The sequence below is a fragment of the Coregonus clupeaformis genome, chromosome 29 (assembly GCF_020615455.1).
Source record: "Coregonus clupeaformis isolate EN_2021a chromosome 29, ASM2061545v1, whole genome shotgun sequence".
Lineage (NCBI taxonomy): Eukaryota > Metazoa > Chordata > Actinopteri > Salmoniformes > Salmonidae > Coregonus > Coregonus clupeaformis.
Window position 1 is genome coordinate 47,528,778 of NC_059220.1, and position 13,570 is coordinate 47,542,347.

General features: G+C 44.3%; 1 protein-coding gene across 2 annotated transcripts in view; it reads left to right on the forward strand.

The window, feature by feature from the left end:
* LOC121531678 (probable E3 ubiquitin-protein ligase MID2) overlaps window positions 1-13,360 on the forward strand; it is a 191,428-nt gene extending 178,068 nt beyond the window's left edge. For both annotated transcript variants that reach the window (XM_041837050.2, XM_041837059.2), the window contains 3 exons: window positions 3,590-3,751; window positions 12,210-12,417; window positions 12,840-13,360. In XM_041837050.2, the coding sequence (XP_041692984.1) occupies window positions 3,590-3,751; window positions 12,210-12,417; window positions 12,840-13,254 (785 nt within the window). In that variant the 3' untranslated portion in view covers window positions 13,255-13,360. The remainder of the gene's footprint in view (window positions 1-3,589; window positions 3,752-12,209; window positions 12,418-12,839) is intronic.
* Window positions 13,361-13,570: the final 210 nt, after the last annotated feature.

The window sequence follows — 13,570 nt, forward strand, 5'->3', positions numbered from 1 at the left end:
AGTCACATTTTGATGTTTTATTATAGGTCACATAGTGATGTTGTGTTATAAGTCACATAGTGATGTTATTGTGTTATAAGTCACAATTTGATGTTTTATTATAGGTCACATAGTGATGTTGTGTTATAAGTCACATAGTGATGTTATTGTGTTATAAGTCACATTTTGATGTTTTATTATAGGTCACATAGTGATGTTGTGTTATAAGTCACATAGTGATGTTGTTGTGTTATAAGTCACATAGTGATGTTGTTGTGTTATAAGTCACATAGTCATGTTGTTGTGTTATAAGTCACATAGTCATGTTGTTGTGTTATAAGTCACATAGTGGTGTTGTTGTGTTATAAGTCACATAGTGATGTTGTTGTGTTATAAGTCACATAGTGATGTTGTTGTGTTATAAGTCACATAGTGATGTTGTTGTGTTATAAGTCACATAGTCGTGTTATTGTGTTATAAGTCACATAGTGATGTTGTTGTGTTATAAGTCACATAGTGATGTTGTTGTGTTATAAGTCACATAGTCATGTTGTTGTGTTATAAGTCACATAGTCATGTTGTTGTGTTATAAGTCACATAGTGGTGTTGTTGTGTTATACGTCACATAGTGATGTTGTTGTGTTATAAGTCACATAGTCATGTTGTTGTGTTATAAGTCACATAGTCATGTTGTTGTGTTATAAGTCACATAGTGGTGTTGTTGTGTTATAAGTCACATAGTGATGTTGTTGTGTTTTAAGTCACATAGTCATGTTGTTGTGTTATAAGTCACATAGTCATGTTGTTGTGTTATAAGTCACTTAGTGATGTTGTGTTATAAGTCACATAGTGATGTTGTTGTGTTATATGTCACATTGTGGTGTTGTGTTATAAGTCACAAAGTGGTTTTGTTGTGTTATAAGTCACAAAGTGGTTTTGTTGTGTTATAAGTCACATAGTGATGTTGTTGTGTTATAAGTCACATAGTCATGTTGTTGTGTTATAAGTCACATAGTGATGTTGTGTTATAAGTCACATAGTGATGTTATTGTGTTATAAGTCACATTTTGATGTTTTATTATAAGTCACATAGTGATGTTGTGTTATAAGTCACATAGTGATGTTATTGTGTTATAAGTCACATTTTGATGTTTTATTATAAGTCACATAGTGATGTTGTGTTATAAGTCACATAGTGATGTTATTGTGTTATAAGTCACAATTTGATGTTTTATTATAAGTCACATAGTGATGTTGTTGTGTTATATGTCACATTGTGGTGTTGTGTTATAAGTCACAAAGTGGTTTTGTTGTGTTATAAGTCACAGAAAGGGTGTTGTTGTGTTATAAGTCACATAGTGATGTTGTTGTGTTATAAGTCACATAGTCATGTTGTTGTGTTATAAGTCACAAAGTGGTGTTGTTGTGTTATAAGTCACATAGTGGTGTTGTTGTGTTAATAGTCACATAGTAATGTTGTGTTATAAGTCAAATCAAATCAAATCAAATCGTATTTGCCACATGCGCCGAATACAACAGGTGTAGACATTACAGTGAAATGCTTACTTACAGCCCTTAACCAACAATGCAGTTTAAGAAAAATATTTAAAATAGCAAATTCACATACTGATTGCACTGACATTGCTCACAGCTGCTTGTTTGAAGTGTACTTACTGTGATCAAGATGTGGTTGTCCCACTGGCTATCCTAAGTTGAATGCACCAATTTGTAAGTTGCTCAGGATAAGAGCGTCTGCTAAATGACTTAAATGTAAATGTAAATGATGTTGTGTTATAAGTCACATAGTGATGTTGTTGTGTTATAAGTCACATTCTATATCTATATTGATGTTCCCCCGAGGTTCTTGGCCTTTAGAGGATGGATCCAAGTTTACTAACATGACACACACACACACACACACACACACACACACACACACACACACACACACACACACACACACACACACAGACACACAGACACACACCCTTCAGGCAAACATGCCCTGATAGTCCTGATGCAATATAACTGTGTAGCACTTCCACTGTTCACATAGACCTGAATTAGACCTGATGGGATAGATCCTTAGCTACCAGATAAAAAAGGAACATCATTATCAAAATAGAAAGTCAGCCTTTGTTGTTGGAACAGGGAGTGGATGTTATATATTAGGAGATTTTGTTATCTTTGTTTGCTCCTGTGACAAACAAAAACAAAATCTCATGACTTATATTTGTTGGATAACTTTTAATCGAATCAGATTGTGTAGGTTCTATTGAGCTGTTTTGTATTAGATATAAGGTAAAAAACAAAAATATATTTCCCAACAGTTTGATTGTTGTCAGATAAAATGTTATTTTGGTATGCGTGGACACGAGTTGTTTACAAGCTTACTGTCTCTCTATCACTTTACAGCTCTGTATAACAGGCTTACTGTCTCTCTGTCTCCCTCTTCTCTCCTTCCTCTCTCCTTCCTCTCTCTCTCTGTCTCCCTCTTCTCTCTCTCCCTTCCTCTCTCCTTCCTCTCTCTCTCTCTCTGTCTCCCTCTTCTCTCTCTCTTCCTCCCTCTCTCCTTCCTCTCTCTCTCTGTCTCCCTCTTCTCTCTCTCCCTCCCTTTCTCCTTCCTCTCTCTCTCTCTGTCTCCCTCTTCTCTCTCTCCCTTCCTCTCTCCTTCCTCTCTCTCTCTGTCTCCCTCTTCTCTCTCTCTCCCTCCCTCTCTCCCTCTCTCCCTCCCTCTCTCCTTCCTCTCTCTCTCTGTCTCCCTCTTCTCTCTCTCTTCCTCCCTCTCTCCTTCCTCTCTCTCTCTGTCTCCCTCTTCTCTCTCTCTTCCTCCCTCTCTCCTTCCTCTCTCTCTGTCTCCCTCTTCTCTCTCTCTCCCTCCCTCTCTCCTTCCTCTCTCTCTCTGTCTCCCTCTTCTCTCTCTCTCCCTCCCTCTCTCCTTCCTCTCTCTCTCTCTCTGTCTCCCTCTTCTCTCTCTCCCTCCCTCTCTCCTTCCTCTCTCTCTCTGTCTCCCTCTTCTCTCTCTCTTCCTCCCTCTCTCCTTCCTCTCTCTCTCTGTCTCCCTCTTCTCTCTCTCTTCCTCCCTCTCTCCTTCCTCTCTCTCTGTCTCCCTCTTCTCTCTCTCTCCCTCCCTCTCTCCTTCCTCTCTCTCTCTGTCTCCCTCTTCTCTCTCTCTTCCTCCCTCTCTCCTTCCTCTCTCTCTAGGTCTGTTTAACAGTACGTATCTCTCTCTAGGTCTGTTTAACAGTATGGATCTCTCTCTAGTTCTGTATAACAGTATGCATATCTCTAAGTCTGTATAACAGTAGGTCTGTATAACAGTATGTATATCGCTCTCTAGGTCTGTATAACAGTATGTATCTCTAGGTCTGTATAACAGTATGTATCTCTAGGTCTGTATAACAGTATGTATCTCTATGTCTGTATAACAGTATGTATCTCTAGGTCTGTATAACAGTATGTATCTCTAGGTCTGTATAACAGTATGTATCTCTAGGTCTGTATAACAGTATGTATCTCTCCAGGTCTGTATAACAGTATGTATCTCTCCAGGTCTGTATAACAGTATGTATCTCTCCAGGTCTGTATAACAGTATGTATCTCTCTCCAGGTCTGTATAACAGTGTGGACAGTTGGATGATTGTCCCCAACATCAAGCAGAACCACTACACGGTGCATGGCCTGCAGAGTGGAACACGTTATGTCTTCTTTGTCAAGGCCATCAACCAGGCAGGCAGCCGCAACAGCGACCCAGCCCGCCTCAAAACCAACAGTAAGTCCCCCAGCCCTCTGTCCCTTCAGCCCTCCTCAAAACCAACAGTAAGTCCCCCAGCCCTCTGGTCATTCTGTCCTTCACAGCTTCTTACCCCTTCTTACCTCTGGTTCTGCTCTCTGGGTTGGCCCAGTGGGTAAGTCCCCCCACCCTCCAGCCGTCTGTCCCTTCAGGCCGCCTCAAAACCAACACTAAGTCCCCCAGCCCTGTGGTCCCACCATACCGCCAGCCTCCCGGCCCTCCAGACCCTGTCTTCACAGCTGCTTACCCCAGCCTGGGGCTCTGCTCTCTGGGTAGACCCACTGGCCCCTGGCCTCTAATTAGACCAGTTCTTCCAGACATTGGAGAACAGCCACTGACTAGATAGATGAGAGGAAAGGCTTTATTGGTATGCCATACATGAGCTGGGACCGACGCCACCCAACCAGTGATAATGACTCCATTAGACCCGTCACTCACTTTCTCTCCCTCCCTCTCTCTCTCCCTCCGTCCTGATCACACGATAAGTTGGCTAATGCCAAGATCTCTCCCTCCTTAAGTACAACATCACACCTCTACAGCCCTGCCTGTCTGCCTCTCTCTCGCTCAGGGCTTCAATTACTTACAAATGCCCCTGTTACAGCCGGATAGGCGCTGACAGCATTCAAATGGATTATTGCATCAGAGAGGCTATGGAGTCACCCGGGGGGAGGTTTGGAGGTGAAACACAGGGTATCTGGAGCTAGCAGTGAGTTAGCTTGTCCTCCCTCTCTCATCCCTCTATTCCCTGTCGGTGGAGCCGTAGGCTGCCAGAGGTTTATCACTGGGCCCAGCAGCTAGGCTGAGCTCACACACACACACACTCTGTCTCGCTGTATCTCCCGTCATGGTGCTTACTGGCCTGTGCACGCAGCATCAGCATCAGCCAAGTCGTGGCATGCATTCCTCGTTCTCCTCTCCTCTCCTCTCCTCTCCTCTCCTCTCCTCTCCTCTCCTCTCCTCTCCTCTCCTCTCCTCTCCTCTCTCTCTCCTCTCCTCTCCCTCTCCTCTCTCTCCTCTCCTCTCCTCTCCTCTCCTCTCCTCTCCCTCTCCTCTCCTCTCCTCTCCTCTCCTCTCCTCTCCTGTCCCCTCCCCTCCTCTCCTGTCCCCTCCCCTCCTCTCCTGTCCCCTCCCATCCCCTCCCTCCCCTCCTCTCCTCTCCTCTCCTCTCACCTCCCCTCCTCTATCCTCTCCTAGATACAGTGCATTCGGAAAGTATTCATACCCCTTGACTTTTTACACATTTTGTTACGTTAGTCTTATTCTAAAATTGATTAAATCGTTTTTTGCCCTCATCAATCTACACAATATACCCCATAATGACAAAGCAAAAACAGGTTTTTAGACATTTTCGCAAAATTACATAGGTATTCAGACCCTTTGCTATGAGACTCCTTGAGATGTTTCTTAAACTTGATTGGAGTCCACCTGTGGTAAATTCAATTGATTGGACATGATTTGGAAAGGCACACACCTGTCTATATAAGGTCACACAGTTGACAGTGCATGTCAGAGAAAAAATCAAGCCATGAGGTCGAAAGAATTGTCCGTAGAGCTCTGTGACAGGATGGTGTCGAGGCACAGATCTGGGGAAGGGTACCAAAAATTGTCTGCAGCATTGAAGGTCTCCAAGAACACAGTGGCCTCCATCATTCTTAAATGGAAGAAGTTTGGAACCACCAAGACTCTTCCTAGAGCTGGCCGCCCGGCCAAACTGAGCAATCGGGGGAGAAAGGCCTTGGTCAGGGAGGTGACCAAGAACTTGATGGTCACTCTGACAGAGCTCCAGAGTTCCTCTGTGGCGATGGGAGAACCTTCCAGAAGGACAACCATCTCTGCAGCACTCCATCAATCAGGCCTTTATGGTAGAGTGGCCAGATGGAAGCCACTCCTCAGTAAAAGGCACATGACAGCCCGCTTGGAGCTTGCCAAAAGGCACCTAAAGGACTCTCAGACCATGAGAAACAAGATTATCTGGTCTGATGAAACCAAGATTGAACTCTTTGGCCTGAATGCCAAGCGTCACGCCTGGAGGAAACCTGGCACCATCCTACGGTGAAGCATGGTGGTGGCATCATCATGCTGTGGGGATGTTTTTAAGCGGCAGGGACTGGGAGACTAGTCAGAATCAAGGGAAAGATGAACGGAGCAAAGTACAGAGAGATCCTTGATGAAAACCTGCTCCAGAGCGCTCAGGACCTCAGACTGGGGCGAAGGTTCACCTTCCAACAGGACAACAACCCTAAGCACACAGCCAAGACAACATAGGAGTGGCTTTGGGACAAGTCTCTCAATGTCCTTGAGTGGCCCAGCCAGAGCCCGGACTTGAACCTGATCGAACATCTCTGGAGAGATCTGAAAATAGCTGTGCAGCGACACTCCCCATCCAACCTGACAGAGCTTGAGAGGATCTGTAGAGAAGAATGGGAGAAACTCCCCAAATACAGGTGTGCCAAGCTTGAAGCGTCATACCCAAGAAGACTTGAGGCTGTAATCGCTGTAAAAGGTGCTTCAAGAAAGTACTGAGTAAAGGGTCATTATTAAACCTGTTTTTGCGTTGTCATTATGGGGTATTGTGTGTAGATTGATGAGAAAAAAAATCAATTTAATCCATTTTAGAATAAGGCTGTAATGTAACAACATGTGGAAAAAGCCATGGGGTCTGAATACTTTCTGAATGCCCTGTATATGTAGAGATGAATACATCAGTGTAGCAGCCTGTCCTCCCACTCTGGCTCTCAGGTTTAATGCAGATTATTCTATACTGGATTGGCACCTGGTATTCCTCTTCATTATCGGAATCTGCCAGCTAACACAATAACACAGCAGATAGCTTCTATTCTTATAGTAGCTCTCTCTCTCTCTCTCTCTCTCTCTCTCTCTCTCTCTCTCTCTCTCTCTCTCTCTCTCTCTCTCTCTCTCTCTCTCAATTCAATTTCAATTTCAATTTAAGGGCTTTATTGGCATGGGAAACTTATGTCAACATTGCCAAAGCAAGTGAAGTAGATAATATACAAAAGTGAAATAAACAATAAATATTAACAGTAAACTTTACCCTCAGAAGTTCCAAAAGAATAAAGACATTTCAAATGTCATATTATGTCTATGTACAGTGTTGTAACAATGTGCAAATAGTTAAAGTACAAATGGGAAAAAAATAAACATAAATATGGGTTGTATTTACAATGGTGTTTGTTCTTCACTGGTTGCCCTTTTCTTGTGGCAACAGGACACAAATCTTGCAGCTGTGATGGCACACTGTGGTTTTTCACCCAGTAGATAAGGGAGTTTATCAAAATTGGGTTTGTTTTTGAATTCTTTGTGGATCGCTGTAATCTGAGGGAAATATGTGTCTCTAATATGGTCATACATTTGGCAGGAGGTTAGGAAGTGCAGCTCAGTTTCCACCTCATTTTGTGGGCAGTGTGCACATAGCCTGTCTTCTCTTGAGAGCCAGGTCTGCCTACGGCGGCCTTTCTCAATAGCAAGGCTATGCTCGATGAGTCTGTACATAGTCAAAGCTTTCCTTAAGTTTGGGTCAGTCACAGTGGTCAGGTATTCTGCCACTGTGTACTCTGTTTAGGGCCAAATAGCATTCTAGTTTGCGCTGTTTTTTTTGTTTGTTCTTTCCAATGTGTCAAGTAATTCTCTTTTTGTTTGGGTCTAATTGTGTTGTTGTTGTTGTTGTTGTCCTGGGGCTCTGTAGCTTACTTAGGGGACTCTTCTCCAAGTTCATCTCTCTGTAGGTGATGGCTTTGTTATGGAAGGTTTGGGAATTGCTTCCTTTTAAGTGGTTATAGAATTTAACGATTGATAATTAGCGGGTATTGGCCTAATTCTGCTCTGCATGCATTATTTGGTGTTTTACGTTGTACACGGAGGATGTTTTTGCAGAATTCTGCAGGCAGAGTCTCAATTTGGTGTTTGTCCCATTTTGTGAATTCTTGGTTGGTGAGCGGACCCCAGACCTCACAACCATGAAGGGCAATGGGTTCTATAAATGATTCAAGTTATTTTATCCAGATCCTAATTGGTATGTAGACTGTTCTAGTTCCCTCGCCAATTCGTTGATATATATGTTGAAGAGGGTGGGGCTTAAGCTGCATACCTGTCTCACCCCATGGCCCTGTGGAAAGAAATGTGTGTGTTTTTTGCCAATTTTAACCGCACACTTGTTGTTTGTGTACATGGATTTCATAATGTCGTATGTTTTTCCCCCAACCCCACTTTCCATCAATTTGTATAGCAGACCCTCATGCCAAATTGAGTCAAAGGCTTTTTTGAAATCAACAAAGCATGAGAAGACTTTGCCTTTGTTTTGGTTTGTTTGTTTGTCAATGAGGGTGTGCAGGGTGAATACGTGGTCTGTCGTACGGTAATTTGGTAAAAAGCCAATTTGACATTTGCTCAGTACATTGTTTTCACTGAGGAAATGAACTAGTCTGCTGTTAATGATAATGCAGAGGACTTTCCCAAGGTTGCTGTTGACGATATCCCACGGTAGTTAGTTGGGGTCAAATTTGTCTCCACTTTTGTGGATTGGGGTGATCAGTCCTTGGTTCCAAATATTGGGGAAGATGCCAGAGCTAAGGATGATGTTAAAGAGTTTAAGTATAGCTAATTGAAATTTGTGGTCTGTATATTTTATCATTTCATTGAGGATACCATCAACACCACAGACCTTTTTGGGTTGGAGGGTTTGTATTTTGTCCTGTAGTTCATTCAATGTAATTGGATAATCCAGTGGGTTCTGGTAGTCTTTAATAGTTGATTCTAAGATTTGCATTTGATCATGTATATTTTTTTGCTGTTTGTTCTCTGTTATAGGGCCAAAAAGATTGGAGAAGTGGTTTACCCACAGATCTCCGTTTTGGATAGATAGCTCTTCGTGTTGTTGTTTGTTTAGTGTTTTCCAATTTTCCCAGAAGTGGTTAGAGTCTATGGATTCTTCAAATACATTGAGCTGATTTCTGACATGCTGTTCCTTCTTTTTCCGTAATGTATTTCTGTATTGTTTTAGTGATTCACCATAGTGAAGGCGTAGGCTCAGGTTTTCTGGGTCTCTATGTTTTTGGTTGGATAGGTTTCTCAATTTCTTTCTTAGGTTTTTGCATTCTTCATCAAACCATTTATCACTGTTGTTACTTTTCTTTGGTTTTCTGTTAGAGATTTTTAGATTTGATAGGGAAGCTGAGAGGTGAAATATACTGTTTAGGTTTTCTACTGCCAAGTTTACACCTTCACTATTACAGTGGAACGTTTTGTCCAGGAAGTTGTCGAGAATGGATTGAATTAGTTGTTGCCTAATTGTTTTTTGGTAGGTTTCAACACTACTTTCCTTCCATCTATAGCATTTCTTAATATTATTCAGTTCCTTTGGCTTTAATGATTGAGTATTGCTCTGTTCAAGTAGACTGTGATTTTGCTGTGGTCTGATAGGGGTGTCAGTGGGCTGTCTCTCTCTCTCTCTCTCTCTCTCTCTCTCTCTCTCTCTCTCTCTCTCTCTCTCTCTCTCTCTCTCTCTCTCTCTCTCTCTCTCTCTCTCTCTCTCTCTCTCTCTCTCTCTCTCTCTCTCTCTCTCTCTCTCTCTCTCTCTCTCTCTCTCTCTCTCTCTCTCTCTCTCTCTCTCTCTCTCTCTCTCTCTCTCTCTCTCTCTCTCTCTCTCTCTCTCTCTCTCTCTCTCTCTCTCTCTCTCTCTCTCTCTCTCTCTCTCTCTCTCTCTCTCTCTCTCTCTCTCTCTCTCTCTCTCTCTCTCTCTCTCTCTCTCTCTCTCTCTCTCTCTCTCTCTCGCTCTCTCTCTCTCTCTCTCTCTCTCTCCCTCTCTCTCTCTCTCTCTCTCTCTCTCTCTCTCTCTCTCTCTCTCTCTCTCTCTCTCTCTCTCTCTCTCTCTCTCTCTTGTTCTCTCTCTCTCTCTCTCTCTCTCTCTCTCTCTCTCTCTCTCTCTCTCTCTCTCTCTCTCTCTCTCTCTCTCTCTCTCTCTCTCTCTCTCTCTCTCTCTCTCTCTCTCTCACTCTCTCTCTCTCTCTCTCTCTCTCTCTCTCTCTCTCTCTCTCTCTCTCTCTCTCTCTCTCTCTGTCTCTCTCTCTCTCTCACTCTCTCTCTCATCTCTCTCTCTTATCTCTCTCTCTCTCTCTCTGTCTCTCTCTCTCTCTCTCTGGAATTAGTATACACAGAAGAAGCTCTTCTCTAACACGTAGAGGTAGAGAGAAAATGGGTCACAACAAAAACAACAATCCAAAAACAGTCATGGTGAATGGTTGGACGTGTATGGTTGGTCCCTCTCATCAAGCACACAGCGAGCAGCCATTGAGACGACGCGCCGAAGCCTTTAAGTACCACAGGATGAGTTTTAGTCAAAGCCTGAAGCCTCAGCAGGAAGATAGGAGGATGTTTGGTTGTTGTCATCTTTTTTCGGGAAGCGGCTTGGAGATTTTAGCTTTAGCTTGTCACATTTTCAGCGTTGCTTGCAAAACACGCTTCATGACATGCAATGTTAAACCCAAAACTTCCTCCACCAGTAATACCACTGTGAAACAAATTGGAACATGAGTACTGTACTCTGGATGGGTATACTGTACATAGGCTAAGCTGTTATCTACACTATTACACAGTAATCATTTAAGACAACCAAGCTGTGGAGGGTGGGGGTTGAGGGATGCGTTGCCCTGGTCTGGTAGGCCTTGTTCTCTGGGGCAGTGTCCTTGTGCTTTCTGCTTGTCTCTCTGACCCTCAGCCTGCAGCCCGTGGCACATAATCTCACACCACTCTCCCTTTCTCCTCCTTCTCATCATGCCATCTGTCCATCTCTCTGTCTGTGTGTCCCGAGGGTGGAGCTGTCATCTAGTCCAGGTCTCTCTCTCTCTCTCTCTCTCTCTCTCTCTCTCTCTCTCTCTCTCTCCTGTAGCAGGGAGTGTGATAGTGTCAGCCCTCCTCCCCCTCCTCTGATAGGTTTACTCCAGTGCATAATCCCAAACACTGCACTCATAAAGTGTGTGTGTGTGTGTGTGCTTTTGAAAAGCATTTCCATAATTTCCCTTCCTCCGATAGCTACAGCTCTTTAGATACACATACATAACCAGAACGGGTACACAGCTGACACAGAAACACATTGCTCAGGCTTTCATTCCAACTCCACAGTGCCTCAACAATACACATACACTAATAGAACTGTGAGCATCAGTGAATTACACGTCTATCATTTATAATGTATTGTTGGAAGGAAGGAATGTCTAATCCTAGTTGTGAGAAAATCCCATCTCTGTTGCTCAAATAGTTGTATTAATTATCATGCAGAGGGAAGCACTTCAACTATTGGCTGACACCTCTGTACTCTCTGACATCTCTCTGGTACCTAATGTCACCCCTATCCCATATATAGTGCACTACTTTTGACCAGGGCCCATTAGGGTGACAATGTGGGTTGCACACCCGGTCTCCGTGGTAACAGGATGGAACCCTTGTAATGAGGTGGTGATGACATTAAGGGTGACACCACGGCCCTGTGATTTACAGCGCTGTCTGTGGGGTGTAGGAACACCCTGGTAATGAGAGGGATGTTGTGCGTGTGTTTGGGATGACTGTTCTGGTTTGCTGATTGCCACGTGTGCGTCAGTGTACCCACCTGTAGTATGTGTTGGTCCTCCGTTACCCGTCACGTGCAGCAGCTTCAGTCCCCTCCTCTCCTCACTCAGCCAGCCAGCCAGCCACTCAGCCAGCCAGCCAGCCAGCCAGCCAGCCAGCCAGCCAGCCGGACCACTCTCAGGAGCAGTTCCCCAGGAAAAACCTGTGACATGAGCCAGTGTGTGTGTTTGAAAATGGCTGCGCTCCCAGAGATAAGCAGATCAAAGCAGAGAGCCTATTCATGTAATTGGATTTCAGAAGCACACTGACAAAGCGTCTCATATCCATGTGCAGTAACACACACCCGGGAGGCAGGGAGGAGAGAGAGAGAGAGGAGGGGATGGAGGGTGCTCTATTGTTGCTCATTAAAGCCCTGGAAGAAGAGGAAGGGGACGAGGGACGGAGGAAAAGGAGGTTGGAGGTGTCAGAGTTAAATGTCAGGTTCTCCAGGGCCAAGGGCAAACTCCAAGTATCCTACACACAGACAGAGAAAGATGCTCTTCATTATTTTATACCCAAATTACCCGTTGCATCCCCAATTCTCTCTTTCGTTCTATTTTTTCCACTTTCTCAAATGATGACCTCCAAATTGAGATGTTCCAAGGCATGTTGTTATAGATGTAAATGTTATGTTCCCTGTCATAAAACTCACAGCATTATTCACAATATCCTATTTCTGATGTTCATCCAAGGGACTTGACCTGAGGCCGAGTGTCCGCCCGTCTTTCTGCTGATGATGTGGGAATGGTAATGTGTACCAGACCTAGAGAACCTCTGTGAAGCTAAACGGCTCCCCCCTCTCTCTCCACCTCTCTTCCAGGCCAGCCTTTTAAGCTTGACCCAAAGACGGCCCACAAGAAGCTGCGTCTGTCCAACGACTGCCTGACCATGGAGAAGGACGAGAGCTCCATGAAGAAGAGCCACACTCCAGAGCGCTTCAGCAGCACGGGGTCGTACGGAGCGGCAGGGAACGTCTTCATCGACAGCGGCTGCCACTACTGGGAGGTGTTGCTGGGCGCCTCCACCTGGTCAGTTGTGATATTGATAATACCGTTCACTGTTCATTGCCACACAGCTTCATGCAGAAACACTTGATTTTCCTCCGTCGATCATATAGCATCCACTATAGTGGTGGAATAAGCTTTATCGATACAGAATTTGTATCATGAATAAAAATATAAACGCAACAGGCAATCATTTCAAATATTCTACTGAGTTACAGTTCATATAAAGAAAACAGTCAATGGAAATAAATTAATAAGGCCCTAATCTATGGATTTCACATGACTGGGAATACAGATATATGCATCTGTTGGTCAAAGATACCTTATAAAAAAATTGTCCTCACAATGTGCCTCAGGATCTCGTCACAGTATCTCTATGCATTCAAATTGCCATCGATAAAACGCATTTGTGTTTACCTTATGCCTCTGTAATCCCCCTCTGACAGGTACGCTGTGGGCGTGGCTTACAAGTCAGCCCCTAAGAATGAGTGGAGTGGAAAGAACTCCTCCTCCTGGGTGTTCTCCCGCTGTAACAACAACTTCATGGTGCGTCACAATGGCAAGGAGATGCTGGTGGAGGCCAGCCACCAGCTCAGGCGTCTGGGAGTCCTTCTGGACTACGACAACAACTCCCTGTCCTTCTATGACGCCATGAACTCCCAACACCTGCACACCTTCGAGGTCAGCTTCCTGCTCCCCGTGGCGCCCACCTTCATGATCTGGAACAAGTCAGTGATGATCCTGTCGGGGCTTCCGGTGCCGGACTTTGTGGACTGCCCTGAGGAACACCAGGAGGGGATGACGACCCTGTGTCGCCAGCAGGAGTCACCCTACATGTCGGGTATGAAGGGCTGTCACTGAGTCCCGGGACTTGGGTGACTCCCAGTCCCGGAGACTGACAAGGGCTTGGACTGGACTCACTGGACTGGGCTGGGCTAGACTCACTTACAGTGGGGGAAAAAAGTATTTAGTCAGCCACCAATTGTGCAAGTTCTCCCACTTAAAAAGATGAGAGAGACCTGTAATTTTCATCATAGGTACACGTCAACTATGACAGACAAATTGAGAAAAGAAAATCCAGAAAATCACATTGTAGGATTTTTAATGAATTTATTTGCAAATTATGGTGGAAAATAAGTATTTGGTCACCTACAAACAAGCAAGATTTCTGGCTCTC